Source organism: Sapajus apella, unplaced genomic scaffold, assembly GCF_009761245.1.
Source record: "Sapajus apella isolate SASKATOON/1434 unplaced genomic scaffold, GSC_monkey_1.0 scaffold77, whole genome shotgun sequence".
In the NCBI taxonomy this organism is placed as follows: domain Eukaryota; kingdom Metazoa; phylum Chordata; class Mammalia; order Primates; family Cebidae; genus Sapajus; species Sapajus apella.
Window position 1 is genome coordinate 4,025,570 of NW_022437017.1, and position 23,684 is coordinate 4,049,253.

Sequence of the window (23,684 nt, forward strand, 5' to 3'; positions counted from 1 at the left end):
TGACAGAGTGAGACTGTCTCAAAAAAAAAAAAAAAAAAAAAAAAGAATTAGAAGAAAATAAATATTCATGTGGTGCCTACTGTAGGCCTGGCATACAGTAGGCACCACATAAATGATTATTTCTGTCCCTGGGCCTGGAGGCCAGTGAGGGTGGGGAACTAATGTTAGTTCACAGAACAGACCTAGATCCCTGCCTCTGTGGAATTGATAATGGGGCAGGAGATGACAGACAATAATTAAAAAATAAAACAACAAAAATTGAAGAGTAGGTGAGAAAGTAATAGCTGGGTACTGTGGCTCACACCTGTAATCCAGGCACATTGAGAGGCCAAAGCGAGAGGGTTGCTTGAGTCCAAGACCAGCTTGGGCATAGTGGCACCCCGTCTACACACACACACACACACACACACACACACGCACACTAGCCAAGTGTGGTGGACTCAACCTCTTGGGCTCAAGCAATCCTCCCACCTCAGTCTGCTGAGCATCTGGAACTATAGGTGTGCACCACTGTGCACGGCTAATTCTTTCTTTTTCTTTTCTTTTTTTCTTTTTTTTTTTTTTTTGAGACAGGGATCTCGTTTTGTTGCTCAGGCTGGTCTCAAACTCCTGGGATCAAGCAATCCTTCTGTGTCAGCCTCCCAAAGTGCTGGGATTACAGGTGTGAGCCACTGTGCTTGGCCCGGGGAGGTTTTAACTACTGCTTCACAGAAGACATTGAGGCTCAGGGGGGTGGCCATTTGCTTGAGATTTGAACACAGGGCGACTCTGATTCTAGAACTTGGAGAATTAACCACTGCATTCTATTGTATGTCTGATATGAGATCCCCGTCTTCTCACCCTCAGTCAGTTATCAAGGCCACGGTTTTCTCCTTCTTCCCCTCTGGGGACTCATTTTTGTTCCCTGCCCAACTCCAGCCCTGCACCCCAGCCACTGCCACGCACTTCCTCCCCTTCCTTCCTTCCTTCTTTCCTCTATTTCCTTCTTTCTTTCTCTTTCTTTCTTTCCTTCCTTTCCTTCCCTTCCCTCCCCCCCTCCCTCCCCCCTCCCTCCCTTCCTTCCTTCCTTCCTTTTCTTTCTTTCTCTCTTTCTCTCTTTCTTTCTTTTTCTTTCTTTCTTTTCTTTCTTTCAGACACAGTCTTACTCTGTTGCCCAGGCTGGAGTGCAATGGCGTGATCTTGGCTCACTGCGACTTTCACCTCCCAGATTCAAGCGATTCTCCTGCCTCAGCCTCCCAAGTAGCTGGGATAACAGGTGCCCACCACCATGTCCAGCTGATTTTTGTATTTTTAGTAGAGATGGGGTTTTACCACATCGGTCAGGCTGGACTCAAACTCCTGACCTTAAGTGATCTGCCCACCTCGGTCTCCCAAAGTGTTGGGATTACAGGCGTCAGCCACTGAGCCCAGCCTGTCACGCGCTTTCTTACTGGTTTTCCCGTCCTCTGCAAGTGTCCTAGGTTTTGCCTAGTCTTCTCAGTCTCTTCCTGTCTTCACACTTTCTGAGAGTTCTTCTTCACACTCTCTGACCTTCAGCTTCAGACTCTAAGCCTCTCCCTACCCTCCGCCTCTGCTCAGCCGCCTGGGACCTTCTTGCCTTTGCTTAGATCACAAGTGTCTCCCCTGCTCTCCTCTCTGTCTCCCTTGGAGACCAGCATTCCAGGTTCTCAGGATCACCTCCTGCAGAACACCTCCCAGATCACTTCAACCCACAAAATCTGCTCACCTCTACCTATTTAGAAAACATGACTCAGACAGGCTCAGTGGCTCAGGCCGGTAATCCCAGCACTTTGGGTGGCTGAAGTGGGTGGATCACTTGAGGCCAGGAGTTTGAGACCAGCCTGGGCAACATGGTGAAACTTCATCTCTACTAAAAATACAAAAATTAGCCGGGCATGGTGGCATGCGAGTCTCCTTCCTCAGCCTCCCAAGTAGCTGGGACTACAGGTTCGTGCCACCGCACCTGGCTAATAGTTTGTATTTTCAGAAGAGATGGGGTTTCACCGTGTTAGCCAAGATGGTCTTGATCTCCTGACCTAGTGATCTGCCTGCCTTGCCCTCCCAAAGTGCTGGGGTTAGAGATGTGAGCCACCATGCCTGGCCTGCCTCTGGGGTTTTGTCTGGTTGTTTTTTTTGAGGTAGGGTCTTGCTATGTTGCCCAGGCTGCAGTGCAATCGCGTGATCTCAGCTCACTGAGATCTCAGCTCACTCCTGCTTTAGCCTCCTGAGTAGCTGGGATTATAGAGGCTTGTCACCATGTCTGGCTAATTTTTGTGTTTTTAGTAGCGATGGGGCTTAGCTATGTTGGCCATGCTAGTCTCGAACTCCTGACCTCAGGTGATCTGCCCATCTTGGCCTCCCAAGGTGTTGGGATTACAGGCGTGAGCCACTGCGCCCAGCCTCCCTCTACCTTCTACACACGCCACACAGAATGGACCCACTTCCCTGAGTCACTGCACCCCTTAATATTATTCGAGGGCTCACAGGTCTCCAAGGGGTCTTTTAAAGGGGTCAGTCACCCCTCCTCCTGCAGCCACAGACCACCAGGAATGTACCTGTGATTGAAAACATTCAAGCTTATTACTCATTAAAGAGAGAGAAAAAAAGGGAGAGCTCATACATGCCATAGGCACTATGGGGGTTTAAGTAGGAAGGTGTTAGAAGGCACTTATCATGGGGCCAGGCGTGGTGGCTCACGCCTGTAGTCCCAACACTTGGGAGGCTGAGGCGGATGGATCATGAGGTCAGGAGTTTGAGACAAGCTTGGCCAACATAGTGAAACCCCGTTTCAACTAAAAATACAAAAATTAGCCAAGTGTGGTGGGCGCCTGTAATCCCAGCTATTCAGGAGGCTGAGGCAGGAGAATCGCTTGTACCCAGGAGGCGGAGGTTGCAGTGAGCTGACACCATGCCATTGCACTCCAGCCTGGGTGACAGAGTGAGACTCTATCTCAAAAGAAAGAAAGCAGTTATTATGGGATTTGCAATTCTGTTAGGTGTTTTTGGGGCATGGTTTAAGGAAGGGGGGATTTGGGTGGGATGAATTTATTGGTTGGAATTTTTACTTTCTTTTCTGAGATGAGCAGATAAACACACAAGTGAGGCATGATGGCTTACATTTGTAATCTCAGCCTCCCAAAGCACTGTCCAGAAAAGGGCTGTTGTGGCTAGATGAGGTGGCTCACACCTGTAATCCCAGCACTTTGGGAGGCCAAGGTGGGCAGATCACTTGAGGCCAGGAGTTTGAGACCAGTCTGGCAAATGTAGTGAAACCCCGTCTCTACTGAAAGTACAAAAATTATTTTTGTATTTTCAAGGCGGGCTTGGTGGCAGGCGCTTGTAATCCTAGCTACTCAGGAGGCTGAGGCAGGAGAATCGCTTGAACCCAGGAGGTAGAGGTTGCAGTGGGCCGAGATTGGGCCACTGCACTCCAGCTTGGGCGACAGAGCAAAACTCCGTTTTCAAAGAAGAAGAAGAAGAAAAAAAAGCAGCAAAAGAGGCCAAGTGCAGTGGCTCAGACCTGTAATCCCAATACTTTGAGAGGCTAAAGTCGGAGAACTGCTTGAGCCCAGGAGTTTGAGACCAGCCTGGGCAACACTGGAAGACCCATCTCTACAAAAATTTAAAAATAAGCCAGGTGTAGTGGTGTGTGCCTATAGTCTCAGGGACTTAGGAGGCTAAGGTGGGATGATTGCTTAAACCCAGGAGGTTGAGGCTGTAGTGAGCTGTGATTGTACCACTGCACTCCAGCCTGGGTGACAGAGTGAGATTCTATCTCAAAACAACACAAAAGACCAGCTAGGGAGAGAGGTAATTCTATCTCATTTTTTTTTTTTTTTTTTTTTTTTTTTTTTTTAGATAGAGTCTCTCTCTGTTGCCCAGGTTGGAGTGCAGTGGCACAATCTTGGCTCACTGCAACCTCTGCCTCCCCGGTTCAAGAGATTCTCATGCCTCAGCCTCTTGAGTAGCTGGGACTACAGGAGCCTGCCACCATGCCTGGCTAATTTTTGGTATTTTTAGTAGAGATGGAGTTTCACTGTGTTAGTCAGGATGGTCTTGATTTCCTGACCTTGTGATCTGCCCACCTTGGCCTCCCAAAGTGCTGGGATTACAGGCGTGAGCCACCATACCCCAGCTTATTATTCAGCATCTGAATCATCTGGATGAAGAAGTCAGAAGAAATGAAGGAAGGAAGGAAAAAAGGAAGGAAAGAAGAAAGGAAGGAGGGAGGAAGGAGGGAGGGAGGAAGGGAGAGAAGGAAGGAAGGAAAGAAGGACAATTGTACAAAAATATGTACAATTAAGAATGTTCAGTTGTCAAAAGATAAGGGTCATAGGGAGTTTTGATGTCTTGTCAATCTATTTAACATTCAGAACCATTCAGAAGACTAAAGCTCTGCTGGTAAGGAGCAGCTGTCGCTGGGATTAGCTAGCCATGGAGGAGGTCCGATTACTTTCACGGCGTGGGCAGTGTTTGTGTTCTGCCTGTGTTCAGACATGATTATGGAGGCGGGCTTGTTTTGTCTTGCTCTGCCACGGTCACAGAGTGGCCGTGTCTGATGCCGGTGCCCTGTGAGAGTGTTTATGTCCAGCAGGAGGACATTGGGGCCCAGCTGTGACTACCAGGCCAGCTCCTAGCAAAACCAAGGCCAGCTGTGAACACTGGCCAGCTCCTATGTCTGTCTCAAAGGTCGTGCTCAGACCTAACCAGATGGGACGCTGGGAGGGTTGGGCTGTGTCTGCAAAGCTCACTGCTCTATCTCTGTTGCCTAGAACAGGGCCCAGCACGGGCTCCAGAGGAGGGATCTGCTTATTCACGCAGCAGCACGTTTTGCAGCCAGAGGCCTCTTTTCCTCTGCCTGTCTGGACCTTGGCTTTGGATTTTTTTTTTTTTTTTTTTTTTTTTTTTACCTTTTTTAGAGATGGGTCTTGCTCTGACGCACAGGCTGAGTGCAATGGCGCGATCTTGGTTCACTGCAGCTTCCCCCTACTGGGTTCAAGCAATTCTTCTGCCTCAGCCTCCTGAGTAGCTGGGATTACAGGTGCAGGCCACTGCAGCCGGCTTGGCGTGGGCTTTTTTCTACTGCAGAAACAGTGACCCCTGGCTGGGCGCAATGGCTCACTCCTGTAATCCTAGCACTTTGGGAGGCTGAGGTGGGTGGATCCCCTGAGGTCAGGAGTTCAAGAGCAGCCTGGCCAACATGGTGAAACCCTATCTCTACTAAAAATACAAAATTAGCCAGGCCTGGTGGTGCGTGCCTGTAATCCCAGCTGCTGGAGAAGCTGAGGCAGGAGAATCGGTTGAGCCTGGGAGGCGGAGGTTGCAGTGAGCAGAGATCGTGCCACTGCATTCCAGCCTGGGTGACAGAGTGAGACTCTGTCTCAAAAAAAAAAAAAAAAAAAAAGTGACCCCAATTGTGGGGGAGGAGAGTGCATAAAGACCCGTGGACCCAAAGTTATTTTTTTTTTTTGAGTCAGAGTTTCACCATGTTGGCCAGGCTGGTCTTGAACTCCTGACCTCAAGTGATTTGCCTGCCTCAGCCTCCCAAAGTGCTGGTATTACAGGCATGAGTCACCGAGCCCAGCCAGTGGACCCAAGTCTTAACAGAGGCAGGTGCTGGCTGGATTTGGGAGTTAAAGAGTCTCTTGGGGCCAGGTGTGGTGGCACACACCTGTAATCCCAGTGCTATGGGAAGCTGAGGATGGAGGATCACTTGAGCCCAGGAGTTCGAGGCTGTAGTGGTGCTATGATCAAGCCACTGCACTCCAGGCAGGCAGCAGAGCGAGATCTTGTCTCAAAAAAATAAGAAAAAAAAAAGAGGCCAGGCATGGTGGCTCACGCCTGTAATCCCAGCAGTTAGGGAGGCTGAGGCAAGCGGATCACTTGAGCCCAGGAGTTTGAGACCAGCCTGGCCAACATGGTGAGACCCTGTCTCTACTAAAAACTGCGAAAATTAGTGGGGCTTGGTGGCAAGTGCCTGTAATCCCAGCTGCTTGGAGGCTGAGGCAGGAGAATTGCTTGAACCCGGGAGGTGGAGGTGGCAGTGAGCCGAGATCTCGATCACTGATCTAGATCAAGATTGCCAGTGCACTCCAGCCTGGCAATCACTGAGGCTGTGTCTCAAAAAAAAAAAAAAAAAAAAAATCAATCAAACAAGCAAACAAAAAAACTAGTTAATATCATTAGTCATTAGGAAAAAGGAAAAGAAAACCACAGTGGAATAGCACTTCACACCCACTATGATGGCTATCGTAATCAAAACGGATGTTGCAAGGGTGTGGAGATTTGGAGACCTTGTACAATGCTGGTGGGTATGAAAATGGTACTGCTGCTGTGGAAACTGTTGGGCAGTTCCTCAAAAAGCTCAACACAGCCGGGCGCCGTGGTTCATGCTTGTAATCCCAGCACTTTGGGAGGCAGAGGTGGGCGGATCACCTGAGATCAGGAGTTCAAGACCAGCCTGGCCAACATTGTAAAGCTCTCTACCAAAAATACAAACATTACCCGGGCTTGGTGGCGGGCACCTGTAATCCCAGCTACTCGGGAGGCTGAGGCAGGAGAATCACTTGAACCTGGGAGGTGGAGGTTTCGGTGAGTTGAAATCATGCCATTGCACTCCAGCCGGGGGGACAAGAGCGAGACTTTGTCTCAAAAAAAAAAAAAGTTAAATATAAAGTTACCATATGACCCAGCAATCCTACTTCTAGCTATAGCCCCAAAGGAAATGAATATACAGGGACTCCAACCACATATTCACGAATGTTTATAGCTGTTCTTATTCACGATCCCCAAAAGGCAGAAACAGCCCAAATGACCATCAGCTGATGCGTGGATAAACAAAATGTGATCCACCTATACAGTGCAATGTCATTCAGCTGCAAGTGGAATGAAATTCTGACACATGCTGCAACTTAGATGAACCTTAACAAACATGCTCAGTGGTGGCTCATGCCTGTAATCCCGGCCCTTTGAGAGGCCAAGGCAGGAGGATCCCTTGAGTCCAGGAGGTCGAAACCAGCCTGGTGAACATAGAGAGACCCCACCTCTGCAAAAGAAAAATTTAAAAATAGGCCAGATATGGTGGTGTGCACCTGTAGTCCCTAGCAATGTGGAGGCTGAGGCAGGAGGATGTCTCATGCCCAGGATTTCAGGCCGAAATGAGCTATGAACGCACCACTGCACTCCAGTCTGGTGACAGAGCCAGACCCTGTCTCAAAAACAAAAAGCAAAAACCGAAACAACCCATAATGCTTGGTGGAAGAGGCCAACACAAATGGTCACATATTGTGTGATTCCATTTATACAACATATCAAGAAGGGCGTGCATAGTGGCTTGTGCCTATAATCCCAGCATTTTGGGAGGGTGAGGCGGGTGAATCCCATGAGGTCAAGAGTTCAAGATCAGACTGGCCAACATGGTGAAATCCTGTCTTTACTAAAAATGCAAAAATTAGGCTGGGTACGGTGGCTCACGCCTGTAATCTCAGCACTTTGGGAGGGTGAGACAGGTGGATTACCTGAGGTTGGGAGTTCAAGACCAACCCAACCAACATGGAGAAACCCCGTCTCTACTAAAAATACAAAATTAGTCAGGGGTGTGGTGGCACATGCCTGTAATCCCAGGTACTTGGGAAGCTGAGGCAGAAGAATCGCTTGAACCTGGGAGGTGGAGGTTGCAGTGAACGGAGATCGCACCACTGAAGTCCAGCCAGGGCAACAAGAGCGAAACTCTGTCTCAAAAAAAAACAAAACAAAAATTAGCCCAGTGTGGTGGCACGCACCTGTACTCTTAGCCATTCAGGACGCTGAGTAGGAGAATTGCTTGAACCTGGGAGGCGGAGGTTGTAGTGAGCTAAGATGGAGCCACTGCATTCCAGCCTGGGCGACAGAGTGAGACTCTGTCTAAAAAAAAAGGAGATATCAAGAAGAGGTAAAAATATAGAGAGACAGCAGAGAATGCAGATTAGTGGTTGCCAGGGACTGGGAGGAGGGAGGACTTGAGGAATTGCTTTATAGCAGGCTGTAGGGGAGGAAAAATATGTTTTCCTCTATTCCTAGATCTTACCTGTGATGGACTCTTGCAATGAAAGAATTAACAAGAGCAGGTGTGGTGGCTCATGCCTGTAATCCCAGCACTTTGGAAGGTTGAGGCAGGAGGATCGCGTAAGGCCAGCCTGGACAACACGGAGACTCCATTTCTACAAAAAATAAAAAATAAAATTAGCCAATTGTGGTGGTGGGTACCTGTGGTCCCAGCTACTCAGGAGGCTGAGGTGGGAGGATTGCTTGATCCCAGGAGTTCGAGGCTGCAGTAAGTTATGATCATGCTGCTGTACCCTTTTTTGTGGTAGTTGCTCAAGCTACCGTGCGGCAGAATGTAGCAAGCTCTGAGGATCATCCTAGGTCTTCAGGCCCAAAGAGCACACATGTGTTCCCTCATCTCTGCAAATTTGGTTCCTCCCAGAGTGAGACCCTGTCTCAAAAAAAAAAAAAAATTAACAAGGGGAAAACAAATTTATTAACATGTGTATGCCTTATGTATACATGGAGATGCCAGGAGAAATGAGGTGGTTTATAAAGCTTATATAACTCCTGCTTATATAGCACCTTCAACATAGAACAGCACATTTTTGGAGAAGTGACAAGACAGAGGAAAAGGACATTGAGGCTGGGTACGGTGGCTCACGCCTGTAATCCCAGCACTTTGGGAGGCCACGGCGGGCAGATTATTTGAGGTCAGGAATTCGAGACCAGCCTGGCCAACATGGTGAAATCCCATCTCTTCCAAAATATAAAAATTAGCGAGCCGGGCGCGGTGGCTCAAGCCTGTAATCCCAGCACTTTGGGAGGCCGAGGCGGGTGGATCACGAGGTCAAGAGATCGAGACCATCCTGGTCAACATGGTGAAACCCCGTCTCTACTAAAAATACAAAAAATTAGCTGGGCATGGTGGCACGTGCCTGTAATCCCAACTACTCAGGAGGCTGAGGCAGGAGAATTGCCTGAACCCAGGAGGCGGAGGTTGCGGTGAGCCGAGATCGCGCCATTGCCCTCCAGCCTGGGTAACAAGAGCAAGAAAAAAAAAAAAAAAAAAAAATTAGCTGGGCACAGTGGTGCACACCTGTGATCCCAGATACTTGGGAGACAGAGGCACAAGAATCACTTGAACCAGGGAAGCAGAGGGTGCAGTGGGCAGAGATGGCACCACTGCACTCTAGCTTTGGGAATAGAGCAAGACTGTCTCAGAAAAAAAAAAAAAAAAAAAAAGACGTTTCCAGACAAGGGTCTAAAGGTGTCGCTGGTGATCAACCTTTGTCCTTCCTGATAGGAGAGGAGGGCACCTTTGTACATTTAGTTCCTGCTTTGAGGCAAATGAGGAAGAGCAGAGAGCTCTTCCTGTATCAGCTCCATTGATCTCAGCTCAAAATAATCCTATACCAAGGTCGCATATTTCAGAAAGGCATATGTGGTCTCCTATGGGGGTCTCTTTTCTGGGTGATAACAATAGTTTGAAACTAGCAAGGGGTGTTGGTTGTACAACATGTGCATGTACTAAATGCCATTGAATTGCGCATTTTTATTTTTTATTTTATTTTTTGAGATGGGAGTCTGGCTCTGCCGTCCAGGCTGGAGTGCAATGGCACGATCTCCATTCACTGCAACCTCCGCCTCCCGTTCAAGTGATTCTCCTGCCTCAACCTCCCGAATAGCTGGGATTACAGGCGCCCGCCATCATGCCTGGCAAATTTTTAAAATTATTTTTGTAGAGACGGGGTTTCACCATGTTGGCCAGGTTCGTCTGGAACTCCTGACCTCAGATGATCCACCCACCTCGGCCTCCCAAAGTGCTGGGATTACAGGCGTAAGCCATGGCACCCGGCCAAGATTTTGCATTTTTAAATGGTTAATTTTATCTTGTTCGAATTTCACTCCAATAATAGACAAAAACGGATGACAAGTGGTATCTGACTTTTTTTTTTGGATGAGATGATACATGCACATTGCACAAAATTTAACAGCTACAAAATGGCATAAAGGTGAAAATGTAATATTTTCCCCATTACCCCGGTTACCCTTTCTGGAGCAAGTCTAGTTACGATTCTTTTCTATTCTAGAACCATTTATGCATTTCCTTAACGTCGAAAGATGCCTTGTGATACCACAGCAGTCATTCATGCTCTCTACAGGCCAGCAGACAGTGCAGAAAAGGTGAAGTACAAAAATTAAACAGGAAAATCTCTCCTTGCACCATTGCCAGCAGGTTAGTGGTTTTGCTTGGAATATTTTTTGAGTGTGTGGGTAGTTGGTTAAACTTAGAAATATCTTTTTCTGTGCGTGGGTAGTTGGCCAAGCCGCCGTGGGGCAGAATGCAGCAAGCTCCGAGGATCATGCAGGGTCTGCAGGCCTGGAGAGCACACCTGTGTCGGCCCCACCTCTGCAAACTCCGTCCCTCCCCTGCAGCGAACAATAGGCCACTCCGTGGGACAAAGGCCCGCGGCCGCGCCTGCGCAGAGCGCTCAAGGGCTTCCGGGGCGCTCCCGGGACCCCGGCCTGGCCCCGCCCCCTGGCGCGGCGCGGTGTCGTCACGGAGTTGCCATGGCGTCGCTGAGCGGCCTGGCGTCGGCGCTGGAGTCGTACAGGGGCCGAGACCGCCTGGTGAGGCAGGGGCGGACTGGGGCCGAAGGTCCTAGAGCTTGGTCCGAGCTCAGAGACGGGGTAACTGAGGCCAGAGAAGGGACGGGGTCGCCCAGAATACCCCGTCGCACTGGCCCCCTCCGTGCTAGGCTCAAACGCTGTGCCCTAGCGTTGGACATTGATTGATTAATTGATTGAGACAGAGTCTCGCCCTGTAGCGCATGCTGGAGTGCAATGGCGCGATGTCAGCTCACTGCAACCTCCGCCTTCCGGGTTCCAGCGATTCTTCTGCCCCAGCCTCCCTGGGACTGCAGGCGGGTGGCACCATGCCCGACTAATTTTTAAAAATAATTTTTTGTATTTTTAGTAAAGACGGGGTTTCACCATGTTAGCCAGGATGGTCTCCATCTCCTGACCTCGTGATCTGCCCGCCTTGGCCTCCCAAAGTGCTGGGATTACTGGCATGAACCACCGTGCTCCACTAGCGTTGGACACTTAGATCGTTTCTGCCAACCCAACCTGGCTAGACATTGACCCACTGGCCAGATTCCCGTGTTTGGACGTTTTGGATCTGACAAGGCCACTGAAGTCAGTCCCTGCGACATCCTGAACAATCTCATGTTGGGATCTGGGATGTTGCAGGGCCCCCCAGTGGCTGGACATTCATTTCCAACCAGATCCCCTATAGTTGGGCATTTAGGTTCTTTCAGCCAACCTAGACCAAAGAACCCACCATTGCCATGCCCTGCCATGCCTGAGCAGTGATGGGTTCCAACAAAATCCCTTGTAGTTGGTCATGGCAGATCGTTTCTGCCAACTCAGCCTGGCTGGATACTTACATACCAGCCAGATTCCGATTCCCATGTTTGGACATTTAGGATCTGACCAGGCCACTGTAGTTGGTCCCTGGGTTGTCCCAAACAATCTCATGTGGGGATTTAGGATATTGTCAGGCTTTTCCTATGGCTGGACAGTTTTTTTTTTTTTTTTTTTTTGAGATGAACTCTCGCTCTTGTCCCCCAGGCTGGAGTGCAATAATGGTGTGATCTTGGCTCATTGCAACTTCCGCCTCGCGGGTTCAAGTGATTCTCCTGCCTTAGACTCCCGAGTGGCTTGGATTGCAGGTGCCTCACACCATGCCTGGCTAGTTTTTATATTTGTAGTAGAGATGGCGTTTTATCATGTGGGCCAGGCTGGTCTTGAACTCCTGACCTCGGGTGGTCCACCTGCCTCGGCATCCCAAAGTGCTGGGATTACAGGCATGAGCTGCCACGCCTGGCTGGCTGAACAGTTTTAAGTTCCAATCAAGTCTCATATGATTGGGCATTTAGGTTATGCCATCCATGCCTCTGAGTTTGGACTCTTAGCTTGTCCCCACCAGTCTCTTATAGATAGACATTTAGGTTGTACCAGGGAGTGTACTGGTGGCTAGGCATTTAGATTCCATTCAAATCTCTTATGACTGGGGGGGTTTTAACAAATCCCCTCCGAGTTGGACATTCAAATTGCAGCGTTTTGCCATTATAACAGGGCTGGAAAGGAATTACTTATTTTTACTTATTATTTTTACTTTCCAGACTGGAAAGTAAAAATAATAAGTAAAAATAATAAAGGAACAAACAATTTCTGAAAAGCAAGTAAACTAAAGATATAAGGGAGGCCGGGTGTGGTGGCTCACGCATATGATCCTAGCACTTTGGGAGGCTAAGGTGGGTGGATTGCCTGAGCTCAGGAGTTTGAGACCAGCCTGGGTAATGTGGTGAAACCCCGTCTCTACTAAAATACAAAAAATCAGTTGGGCATGGTGGCGCGAGCCTGTAGTCCCAGCTACTCAGGAGGCTGAGGCATGAGAATTGCTTGAACCTGGGAGGCAAAGCAGTGAGCTGAGATCATGCCCTTGTACTCCAGCCTGGACAAGACTCTGTCTCCAAACATAATATGTATGTATGTATATACATATATAGTGTGGAGATGACCTAGTTCACATGGCTCCAAATCACCTACTGAGTGGGTTCTTTCTCTCTAAAGTAATTCAAGCAAATTATCCTGTTGTTCATTGGGTTGAGGGTTCATTGGGTTGAGGGCTGATCACCTGTGCCCAGTGGCCAGCACAGCCAAAGGCTTTGGTCCAGGCAGGTAGATGTAAATATACACTTTAGCTGCAGCTTCCTGCCACCTGGGAAAAGAAGGACCTGGGAGGTGGGAAGTAAGAAGTTTTGTTTTCTTTGTTCCTGTCACATCTGTCCCCAAAGTCTGAGCCCTTCAATTACATGAGCAGGCACTCTGTTCCCCACAGTGTCTTCGGACAGTGATGTCATGTTTCTTCATTTGTCCACCTACAAGGATGTTTTTTTATTTTTTTCTTTTTTTTTTTTTTTGAGACAGGGACTCACTCTGTTGCTCAGGCTGGAGCACAGTAGTGAGATTATAGCTTGCTACAGTCTGGAGCTCCTGGGTTCAAGTGATCCTCCAGCATCATCCTCCCAAATAGCCATGATGCCCTGTTAATTTTTTAAAAAGTTTGGTGAGCTGGGCGCGGTGGCTCACGCCTGTAATCCCAGCACTTTGGGAGGCCAAGGCGGGTGGATCTCTTGAGGTCATGAGTTCTAGACCAGCCTGGCCAACATGGCAAAACCCTGTCTCTACTAAAAATACAAAAATTAGCCTGGCGTGTGGCACACTCCTGTAATTCCAGCCACTTGAGAGGCTGAGGCACAAGAATCGCTTGAACACAGGAGGTGGAGGGACTGCAGGGAGCTCAGATCATGCCACTGCACTCCAGCCTGTGTGATAGATCGAGACTGTCTCAAAAAAAAAAAAAAACAACAACAAAAGAATCTTCAACACTCTTAATCCATGGGGTCCCAGGGCCAGGTGGGGGGTGATGCAGCTCAGGTCTGCTGAGCAGGAGGGGCATGCTGACTGCTTCTGATTTCCCACAGATACGAGTACTGGGGTACTGCTGCCAGCTGGTTGGTGGGGTCCTGGTGGAACAATGTCCCGCCAGGTCCGAAGTGGGGACACGTCTCTTGGTGGTGTCCACCCAGCTCAGCCACTGCAGGACCATCTTGCGACTGTTTGATGACCTGGCCATGTTTGTCTACACTAAGCAGTACGGCCTGGGGGCGCAGGTAACAGGGTTTGTGGGGCTGTAGGGAGTGGGGTGCAGACCTCAGTGGACATTTAAAAAAATTTTTTTAGAGACAGGGTCTTGCTCTCTTGTCCAGGCTGGAGTGCAGTGGAGTGATCATAGCTCGCTGCAGCCTCGAACTCCTGGGCTCAAGTGGTCCTCCTGCCTTAGCCTCCCTGAGTGCTGGGATTACAGGCATGAGCCACTGTGAACGTTTTAGAGTCTTGTCCCAAAACGCTCCCTGCGTGGGTAGTTTATTACTTTTTGTAATTTCACTTTCTTCTTTGAGAGGATCAGATGTCCTCATTTTGATTTAAAATTTTTAAAAATAGCAAACATGTTCACACGTTCCAAAGGGGGATATAATTTTAAAAAACCTCCCTCCTTCCTGATCTTCCAGGCCTCCAGTTTTTCCCCATAGAGGCAGCCACTGTGGTCAGCTTCTTTTTTTGGAGACAAGGTGTCACTCTGTGACTTAGGCTGGAGTGCAATGGCATGATCTCAGCTGACTGCAACCGCCACCTCTGGGGTACAAGTGATTCTCTTGCTTCAGCCCCTCATGTAGCTGGGAATACAGGCAGCCCCCACCACGCCAGGCTAATTTTTGTATTTTTAGTAGAGACAAGGTTTAGCCATGTTGACCAGGCTGGTCTCGAACTCCTGACCTCAAGTGATCCACCTGCCTCGGCCCCCAAAGTGCTGGGATTACAGGTGTGAGCCACTGAACCAGGCGATCATTTCTTACCAGTCTAAAAAAGAGCTCCTTTCTCAGGACCACACAGTGCTCTGCTCGGCAGATCCTGATTTATTTAACCTGTCTCCGGTTGACACACAGGGGCATGATTTCTAAGGTTCTGCTATTGCAACAGTGCTGCAGAGAGTAGCCTTGTCCCTGCGGCATCCCCCAAGCGTGCCAGCTTAGCTAGAGGGCCATCTTTCCCCCCATGGGATGATCTCAGAGGCTGCATGGGCCAGCCTCTCAGCATCATGCCCCTCCCTGGGCTACTCTGTCTGTTCTCTCAGTCCTCCCAGGGATCACTCCTCTGAGGCAGTTGCTACTCAGATGCTCCCCACCCCGAACCCCCAGCCCTACCCCATTCAGCGCCACATCCTTGGCCTGATCATCCCACATCACGAGGGTTGCTCTTGGCCGCCTTCCTGTTTTGCCACCTATGGCATCCTCCTCCTCCATGTCTGGTGACTCCCGGAGACTCCTCTCTCCTCTATCCCCTTGGTGGAAGAGCCCTCAAGCAAGGGGTGGGGGCCCCTACACCTCGAGTATCCCTTGGCCAGAACAAAAGCCCCTTTTGTTGGGTTCCGGGTTTATATGTCTGTGTCCCTCCCTGCCCTGTTGAGCCTCTGCCCCTCACCAGAGTCTAGCCTGGATCCTCTGCTTCTCAGGAAACCCGGGTGGAATGAGCACATTGGGGCCGAGTCTGCTATCCTCAGCGAGGTGGGAAATGTGCCACGCAGATGAGGGAAGCTGGAGTGAGGTTCGGAGCCCGGAGGCAGGCAGGATCATGACTGGCCAGAAAGAAGAGGAATCAGAAGGAAGCAGCATCAGGATCAGTGGTGGGGTGGGGAGGAGCTTCCTGGGAAGTCTAGAGGAGGGGAGGGTGTGGCAGGCAACAAGGACAGTAAGGGTAGAGGGGGCGGGGTTCCGAGGGGCAGGGTCCCCAGTCGGCAGCGGAGCTCCAGTCCCAGAAACCAGGCCTCAGCGCTGTGCACCTACAGCCTCTACTGGTCCTGCCTCCCTGGCTCTAGGCGGTCATTAAGAATTTGGGGCAGAGGGTATGGGTACCGTGCAGGACCGAGAGCCTGCATGTGCATTGCAATTCGAGGGTCTGGAGGACCATCCCTGCCAGAACTGGGGCCGGTGACTTTCCCTGAGAGCCTACGTGTGGCCGTCTGTATCATAGGACGGTAACTCGCTTGGGGTTGAGGGAGGCGATGTGAGCCTTTCAGCTCTGTGCCTGTCTTGTGGTCAGCACTGGGCGTGCGCTGGCCCACTCTGCCATCTCAGCCTGCTCAGGGTTCCCTGCGAGCCACCTCTCGTGTTCCCTGCCTAGTCTGGTATCAGAGGTCCTCGCCCATGCAGGAACTGAAAGCCTTTGGGGAGGAAGGCTCTGATGCAGGGTTCCCAACTTGGCCGAACATGGGAATCCCCTGGGAACTTGAGAATTCCCGGTGCTGGGGCCTGCCCCAGGCTGAGTGACATAGAATCCTCACGGCTGGCATCGGGCATGGGGTTTTGGAAGCTCCGCAGAGGACTGCACTGCTCAGCTGAGTTGAGACCCTCCCTCCAAGGGGCACTGAACACTGTGCTGCCGAGACGCAGGAATCAGGCCTGTGTGGGGACCCCAGCCCCAGAGCCTTTCTCCTGCGGGCGGGCCACAGACAGCCTGCTGGCCCGGGATGCTGCCCAGGGCCCGGAGTCAGGAAACAGCTCAGTGCTACCTGGCATGGCTACAGTGTTAAAATGGGCAGTGGGTAAGTCTGACTCCAGGACCCCTCTGCTCCTGGTCCTACAGGAGGAGGATGCCTTTGTCCGCTTGGTGTCCGTCCTAGGGAACCTGGCTGACCAGCTCTACTACCCCTGTGAGCACGTCGCCTGGGCGGCTGATACCCGGGTCCTCCATGTGGACTCTTCCCGGTGGTGGACGCTGAGCACAGCCTTATGGGCCCTCTCTCTGCTTCTGGGGATTGCCAGGTAAGTGGCATGGGCCAGAAGGGAGCACCCAAGGTCCCTGAGTGGGCCTCCTTACCAGAGTGGCAGCTGCCCCAGCAACAGCGCTGGCTTCAGACTGAGGGATCCTTGCCTCTTAGAGTTTTCCTTGGAGTTTTTGTTGTTTCTTCCTTTTGTTGGTGTATTTTTTTGGAATAACTGCCGGAACGATTTACCATAACTGTAGTGCTGAGCAAGAGAAACTTACTATCTTAGGATTCTGAAGGTAGCAGTCGGAACCCTCCTGGGCTAGTGTCAGCAGGGGCTGGTGCCTTCTGGAGGCCCCAGGGGAGGTTTTGGATTTTCCAGCTTCTAGAGGCCACCTGCATTCCTTGATTCATGGCACCTTCCTTCCTCTTCCAAGCATGACCTCTGGGCCATGCCTCTCAGGGTCACACCTCCTTCCCTGATTCTCATTCTCCTTCCTCCCTCCTGTAAGGACCTTGTGATGACATCCTGACCACCTGGATGATCCAGGGTAATACTTCTTAAGATCCTTAGCATAGGTCTGGTGTGGTGGCTCACGCCTATAATCCCAGCACTTTGGGAGGCCAAGGCCGGCAGATCACTTGAGCCCAGGAGTTTGAGAACAGCTTAGCCAACATGGCGAAACCCTGTCGCTACTAAAAATACAAAAAGTAGCCGGGCTTGGTGGCACAAACTGACTGAGGCAGGAGGATTGCTTGAATCTGGGGAGGTGGAGGTTGCAGTGAGCCAAGATCACGCCACTGCACTCCAGCCTGGGCAACATGCAGAATCCCCATATACCTCCATCCCCACACGCACGGCCTCCCCCACTTCTGGCATCATCCCCATGGTGCACTGGTTATAACTGATGACTCTCCATGGACCCATCGTCACCTCAGTGCATAGCTCCATTATGGTTCACGCTTGGTTCTGGGCATCCTACGGGTTTGGGCATTGACACGTGTCCACACTTGCAGTATCAAATGGAATTCCATGCCCGTCAAAGCTGTGCTCTGCCTGCTACAGCATTCTTGTTTAGGGCACGTGGTTTCCTATCATTTCTCTAGTTTGGGGTGAGCACGGGGAATGAGTGGGAGCATTCCCTGTGCCCTTATCACGACCAGACATCTGTCCTAAGGCCCAGGGCTGCCAGAGCATCAGCTGGGAGGTTGCTAAATGGAGATGTAAGGTTCTGGTGCCCAGGGCTTCAGATTCTCTTTCTTGAGACAGTCTTCCTCTGTCACCCAGGCTGGAATGCAGTGGTGCAATCTCAGCTCACTGTAACCTCTGCCTTCCGGGTTCAAGCGATTCTGCTTCAGCCTCCTGAATAGCTGGGATTAAAGGCATCTGCTGCCATGCCCAGCTAAGTTTTGTATTTTTAGTAGAGATGGGGTTTCACCATGTTGGCTAGGTTGGTCTTGAACTCTTGACCTCAGGTGATCTGCCTGCCCTGGCCTTCCAAAGTGCCAGGATTACAGATGTGAGCCACTGCGCCCAGTCAAGCTTCTGATTCTCTGGGTCTGGGGAGGCCAGTAATCAGTGTTTTGGCCCAGTCCCCCAGGAGGTACCCATCTGCTGTACCACTGGCACTATCCTGTGTCTTGCACCCTGGGTACAGGGTGGCCGGAGATGTGACCAGGCTCTGGCCATTCTGGTCAGGAGGTCACAGTCACAACCCAGCACACCCCATGGCAGAGGCTGGAGAGTGCAGGTGCCTGGTGGAGTGGGCCGGGTAGGTGCAATGCATGGCCGCAGAGTCCCCTGGGAGCACAGAGGCTGCCCACCAGGTAGCCCCTTCCTCAGCCTGCAGATGGCAGCCTTGGGGCCCAAGGGGTCATCCACATAGGTCTAGCCAGTGTCCAGGGTATGTGTGCAGGGGTGCTGGCATGGCACTGATCTGGGCCTTTCCACACAGAGCAGACCAGGCAGCCAAGGCCCAGAGGGGAAACAACGTCCCCAGTCCTGTCCAACTGCAGGCCCCTTGGCATCCTCTTCTGTCTAGGACTCCGTGCCGGGCTGTGAACACCTCACAGGGCTTGATGTTCCTTTGAGCACTTGCCAGTGGTTTGCAGAGGCTGGGCCGGGCCCTGGATGGCCATGTCAGAAGCGCAGGATGTTCCTGAATGTGATGCAGATGTCCCCGGCAGGACAGGGCTGTGTTAGGGATGAGTCCCAGGGAACCTGAGGCACAGCCCGGAGGGCACGGGACTGAGGGGGCAGGGAGAGAGCAGGCCACTTATCCGAGATGTGGCCCTTGTCCCAGACTGTAAGGGGATGCCCCTGTCCCAGACTGTATGTCCGGGGCCAGCATTGTGGAGCTAACCCTCCTGCTCCCCGGGGGCATCCTCCCTCCGGCTCTGGTGCTGCAGGTCCCTGTGGGTGCTGCTGAAGCTGAGACAGAGGCTGCGGAGCCCCACAGCGCCCTTCACCAGGTAGGAGCCTGCGGTCACCCAGCAGGAAGGCCCACTCCCTCATCAGGTGTGGGATCCTGGCTCAGAGCTACCCCTGTGCAGGCCTGTACTGAGGTCTGTTGTTCACAGGTCATGGGGGTCTCACCTCAGCCTCCAGTGGGTGGTGGTACCTTTTACAGATGGGGAAACTGAGGCTTGCTTGAGCGAGAATTCCAGGGCTAAGCCTTCATGACTGCGCCACCAGCTGGAGAGAATGGTCAATTTCCTGAGGGTTATGGCCATTGTCACCGTTGCTTTTTCTTTTTCGAGACAGGGTCTTGCTCTGTTGCCCAGGCTGGAGCACAGTGGTGCGATCTCGGCTCACTGCAACCTCCGCCTTCCGGTCTCAACTGATCCTCCTGCCTCAGCTTCCTGAGTAGCTGGGATTACAAGCATGTGCCATCATGCCCAGCTGATTTTGTATTTATTGCTCCTGGGGTTCCCCTGTCCCTCCACACCTCCCAAAGTGCATTTGTGCTTTTTGTTTTTACAAGGGACCCCCATCTCCGAGTGTTCAGGAAGAGGACTGAGGTGTGGATTTAAGGACGGGGACCCAGGTCCCTGCCCTGTTGATGCCTGGTTTGGGAGGTGGTGATGGGGACTCAGTCAGTCCCTGTGGAGGGTCGGGGAGGCCACCTCGGCCCTGCCAGCTCCTCCCACTGGCAGGCAGGGGCTGTGGCCACTCACTTCCCTGCCAGAGGCTCAGGGCTGCCCGGGCCACACAGGGCATATGGGGGCTTGGGAAGGGGAGGCGGGCAGGTGTGAGCGTGAGTGTGAGCTGCTCCTCTCTGCCCACAGCCCACTGGCCCGGGGCAAGCGGAGGGCCGTGGAGGCGCAGATGCAGTCGGAGATGCTGTCGCTTCTCAGCAACCTGGCTGACCTGGCCAACGCCGTGCACTGGCTGCCCCGGGGTGTGCTGTGGGCTGGCCGCTTCCCGCTGTGGCTGGTGGGCCTCATGGGCACCATCTCCTCACTCCTCAGCATATACCAGGCGGTCCGGGCTGGTGGCCAGGCGGAGGCTGCCACCCCCTGACACTGCCTGAGGAGCACAGGGACACACTAGAGCCCATGGAGGGCCCCTCTCTGCAAAGCAGAAGACACCGGGGCAGGGGCTGGGGCTCTACGGCTGCCTGTGTCGAAACTCATGGGCAGGGTGGGACGAAGGACTGATTCAAGGTCCCTCCCAGGCCCCAGCCCAGGGCTACGGAGCTGGACAGTTTTCAGCCGTGGAAGGCTTCAGCAGCACCTCCCACCCACCAGCTGGAGTCTTATATCCAAATAAAGGTGAACCGGAGGAAGCCCGTCGTGCCTTGGGAAGCTGGAATGGAAATCAGTTAAATGTTGTGGTGCTGCTGGCTGGCCAAGGGGTGAAGGATATTACACTGGTGGCTCCTGGCCCCTTACCCTCCACAGGATGGAGCCACAGTTGGAAACCACACTTCCCCAGCCTGACTTCAGGAACGCTCTTGGCCTGGTGGGTCCCCTCCATCTCTGAGCAAGTGTTGCCCACAGACCCCAAGTGGCCTTGAGCCATAGAGGGCTGTTCTCTACTCCCCACAGTCCGGGCACACGGGCCAGAGGTGCCACCTCCTGTCAGGCCACCTTAGGGTGTGGCCTCACACCACTGTGCTGCAGACCTGGAGCATTTTCAGGGCTCCAGGCTGAGACTGAGCAACACACACTGGCATTGCTGAAGACACTTGGGGTTCCCACCTCAGCCAGCGTGTGGTGGGATGGGACGAGGGCACCTCTTAGTCTCTGGCAGGCGCTGGGGCACAGCATGGCCCAGGAACACAACAGGCAGTGTGTGTGTCCTTCGGCCTCATGTGGTATCAATTGCACTGCTTTTTAATCTTTTTGACACCAGATCTCACCCAGGCTGGAGTGCAGTGGTACAATCACAGCTTCACTGCAGCCTCGAACTGCTGGGCTCAAGGGATCCTCCTACCTTAGCCTCCCACAAAGCAGGAACTGCAGGCATTTATCATCATGCCCAGATAGTTAACATTTTTTTTTTGTAGAGACAGGGTCTTGCCATATTGCCCAGGCTGGTCTTGAATTCCTGGCCTCGGGCGACGTGCCTGCCTCGGCCTCCTGGAGTACATCTGTGCTTTGTTTTTACAGGGAAGACACTGGGTGGCTATGAGCATCTGGCAGGCCGGGGACTGCTCAGGGTCACAGGTGCAGGAGACCTCATCTGTGGGGGCTCCTGTCCAGGACTCATGAGTGGGCCAGGCTTGGTGGGTTTCCCCCTTCTCTCCCTTGTGGGGGTGCAGGCCCGTCCCGGCCCTCAGCTGGGGCCTCCTTCTCAGCTCCTAGTGGCACCCACATGATTAGGGCATCACATTACCTACTGGAGACTCAATTACCTCCAGCTCATACCTGTGGGGCCCTTGGAGTGCCGCCTCCGTATGGGGAAGCCACGTGACCACCTGATGACAGGTGCCAGGAGGAAAAGCAAGCCACCTTCAGGGATGGAGCCTGGACTGGGAAGGCCTTGGATACTGACCGTGGAGTCCAGGCATGGAGCAGACAGGATGGATGTTTCCAGAAAGGGAGGCCACTCTCCCACTCTCTGAGCTGGTCCAGTGGCTCTTTGCGTGTGTGTGTATGTTTAAACAGTTTTATTGAAATATAATTCACGTATCATACAATTTATCCATGGAAGGGGGACAGTTCGGTGGCTTTTAAAATACTCACAGTCATACAAGCAGTGCCACAGTCAACCTGAGAACATTTCCATCACCCCAAAGAGAAACCATCTCACCCCTCAGGTGTTACCTGCCCCCAGCCCCCAGGCTTGGTGACCACTGCCCTGTCTCTACAGAGTTGCTCATTCTGGTCCAGTGGTTCTCAACCTTTCAGGGGCTGGGAACAGACCCCTCTGAGACCCTTAAGGACTACAGGTCCTCTTTTTTGAGAGGGAATTTTGCCGTTGCCCAGGCTGAAGTGTAATGGTGCGATCTCAGCTCATTGCAACCTCTGCCTCCAGGGTTTCACCATGTTGGCCAGGCTGGTCTCGAACCCCTGGGCTCAAGTCACCTGCCTTGGCCTCCCAAAGTGCTGGGATTACAGGTGTAAGCCAGTGCCCAGTTACTACAAGCCCTCTTTGCAAAAGATCTCATTTTAGAGTGCCCCAAGCCCCCAGGGCCCATAAGGTATGCTGAGGAAGGCTGGGGGCATCCCAGGGGAGGGGTCAGCTAGGCAGAGGTCAGGGGATGGCTGGTGTCAGGGTGGAGGGTGCTCTGTGGGTCAAGTGGACAGTGGAATGTGTGCGGGCCAGCGTATGCTCACCTGCGATGAGGGTCCCAACACCACTATGCGCTTCAGCAAATCAGAGAGTTGGAAGAATGAGGGAGAGAGAAAACCCCAATGTCCACCATCAGGAGAATAGCTACTGGCCAGTTTTGCATTGTGTGAATTTGACCACAATGGAAAAAAAATGGGTTGGGCGTGGTGGTTCATACCTTTAATCCCAGCACTCTGGGAGGCTGAGACAGGAGGATTACCTGAGGTCAGGAGTTCAAGAACCAGCCTGGCCAGCACGGTGAAATCCTGTCTCTACAAAAATACAAAAATTAGCTGGGCATGATGGCGGGGGCCTGTGATTCCAGCTATACTCAGGAGGCTGAGGCAGGAGAATTGCTTGAACTTGGGAGGCCGGGGTTGCAGTGAGCCAAGATGGCACCACTGCACTCCAGCCTGGGCAGCAGAGCAAGACTCCATCTCAAAATAATAATAATTAAAAAAAATAGTAAATTATTTTCATCTTTTTCTTTTCTTTCTTTTTTAAAATTCATTTCTTTTTTTAATCCCCCAAATTTCCCTTTTTTTTGACCCCTTAGAGACAGGGTCTCACCATGTTGCCCAGGCTGCAGTGCAGTGACACGATCATAGCTGCCTACAACCTCAAACCCCTGGGCTCATGCAATCCTCCTGCCTCGGCCTCTTGTGTAGCTGGGACTACAGGTGCACACCACCATACCTGGCTAATTTTTTTTTTTTTTTTTTTTTTGTGGGGAAGGGGTTTCACTATGTTGCACAGGCTGGTCTTGAACTCCTGGGCTCAAGCCATCCTCCTGCCTCAGCCTCCCTAAAGTGCTGGGATGACAGGTATGAGCCGCGGCACCTACCCTCCTTTTACTTTTTTAATATGGCTACTACCAGTGAAAAATTCCACACGTGGCTTGCATCATCTTTCTGGTGGACAGTGCTGCCTGAGAGTCCCGTTTGCACTTCCTGGTGATCCAGTGATCGACTTTATACCTAGTCACCTGGTGACGGGAAACCCTCTGTTGAAACGGCAGTGTCCCTGCCTCACTGGACTGGTACTCAGACCAGGTGGAAATGACTGAACACCCACAGCCAAGCTGCCTCTCACACCAGATAGAGGAACTGAAAGTTATAGTCTTGGGGGTTATTCTGGATTAAAAGCAAAAGGATCAGCAAAGCTGGGCTGTGGAGGCTCCACGAAAGCCTCAAGTGTACGTGGTGGGCAGGACCTACAGAGGCACCTCCATGCCCAACTCCTGCCTGCGCCTGTAATCCCAGCACTTTGGGAGGCTGAGGCGGGCAGATCACTTGAGGTCAGGAGTTCAAGACCAGCCTGACCAACGTAGTGAAACCCTGTGTCTACTGAAAAAATACAAAGATTAGCAGGGCATGGTGGCACGCGCCTGTAATCCTAGCTACTTGGGAGGCTGGGGCAGGAGAAGTGCTTGAATCCAGGAGGCAGAGGTTGCAGTGAGCAGAGATCATGCCACTGCTCTCTCTCCTG

At 51.9% G+C, this 23,684-nt stretch overlaps 1 protein-coding gene across 6 annotated transcripts in view; it reads left to right on the forward strand.

Moving 5' to 3' along the window:
• PEX11G (peroxisomal biogenesis factor 11 gamma) overlaps window positions 1–21,569 on the forward strand; it is a 22,207-nt gene extending 638 nt beyond the window's left edge. For 4 of the 6 annotated variants that reach the window (XM_032252038.1, XM_032252036.1, XM_032252035.1 and 1 more), the window contains exons 2-6: window positions 10,116–10,261; window positions 13,578–13,766; window positions 16,297–16,475; window positions 18,827–18,889; window positions 19,706–21,569. In XM_032252038.1, the coding sequence (XP_032107929.1) occupies window positions 13,728–13,766; window positions 16,297–16,475; window positions 18,827–18,889; window positions 19,706–19,940 (516 nt within the window). In that variant the 5' untranslated portion in view covers window positions 10,116–10,261; window positions 13,578–13,727 and the 3' untranslated portion in view covers window positions 19,941–21,569. Of the gene's footprint in view, window positions 1–10,115; window positions 10,262–10,544; window positions 10,657–13,577; window positions 13,767–16,296; window positions 16,476–18,826; window positions 18,890–19,705 lie in introns of those variants that run through there. The other 2 variants (XM_032252033.1, XM_032252034.1) reach the window with 2 other exon arrangements.
• Window positions 21,570–23,684: the final 2,115 nt, after the last annotated feature.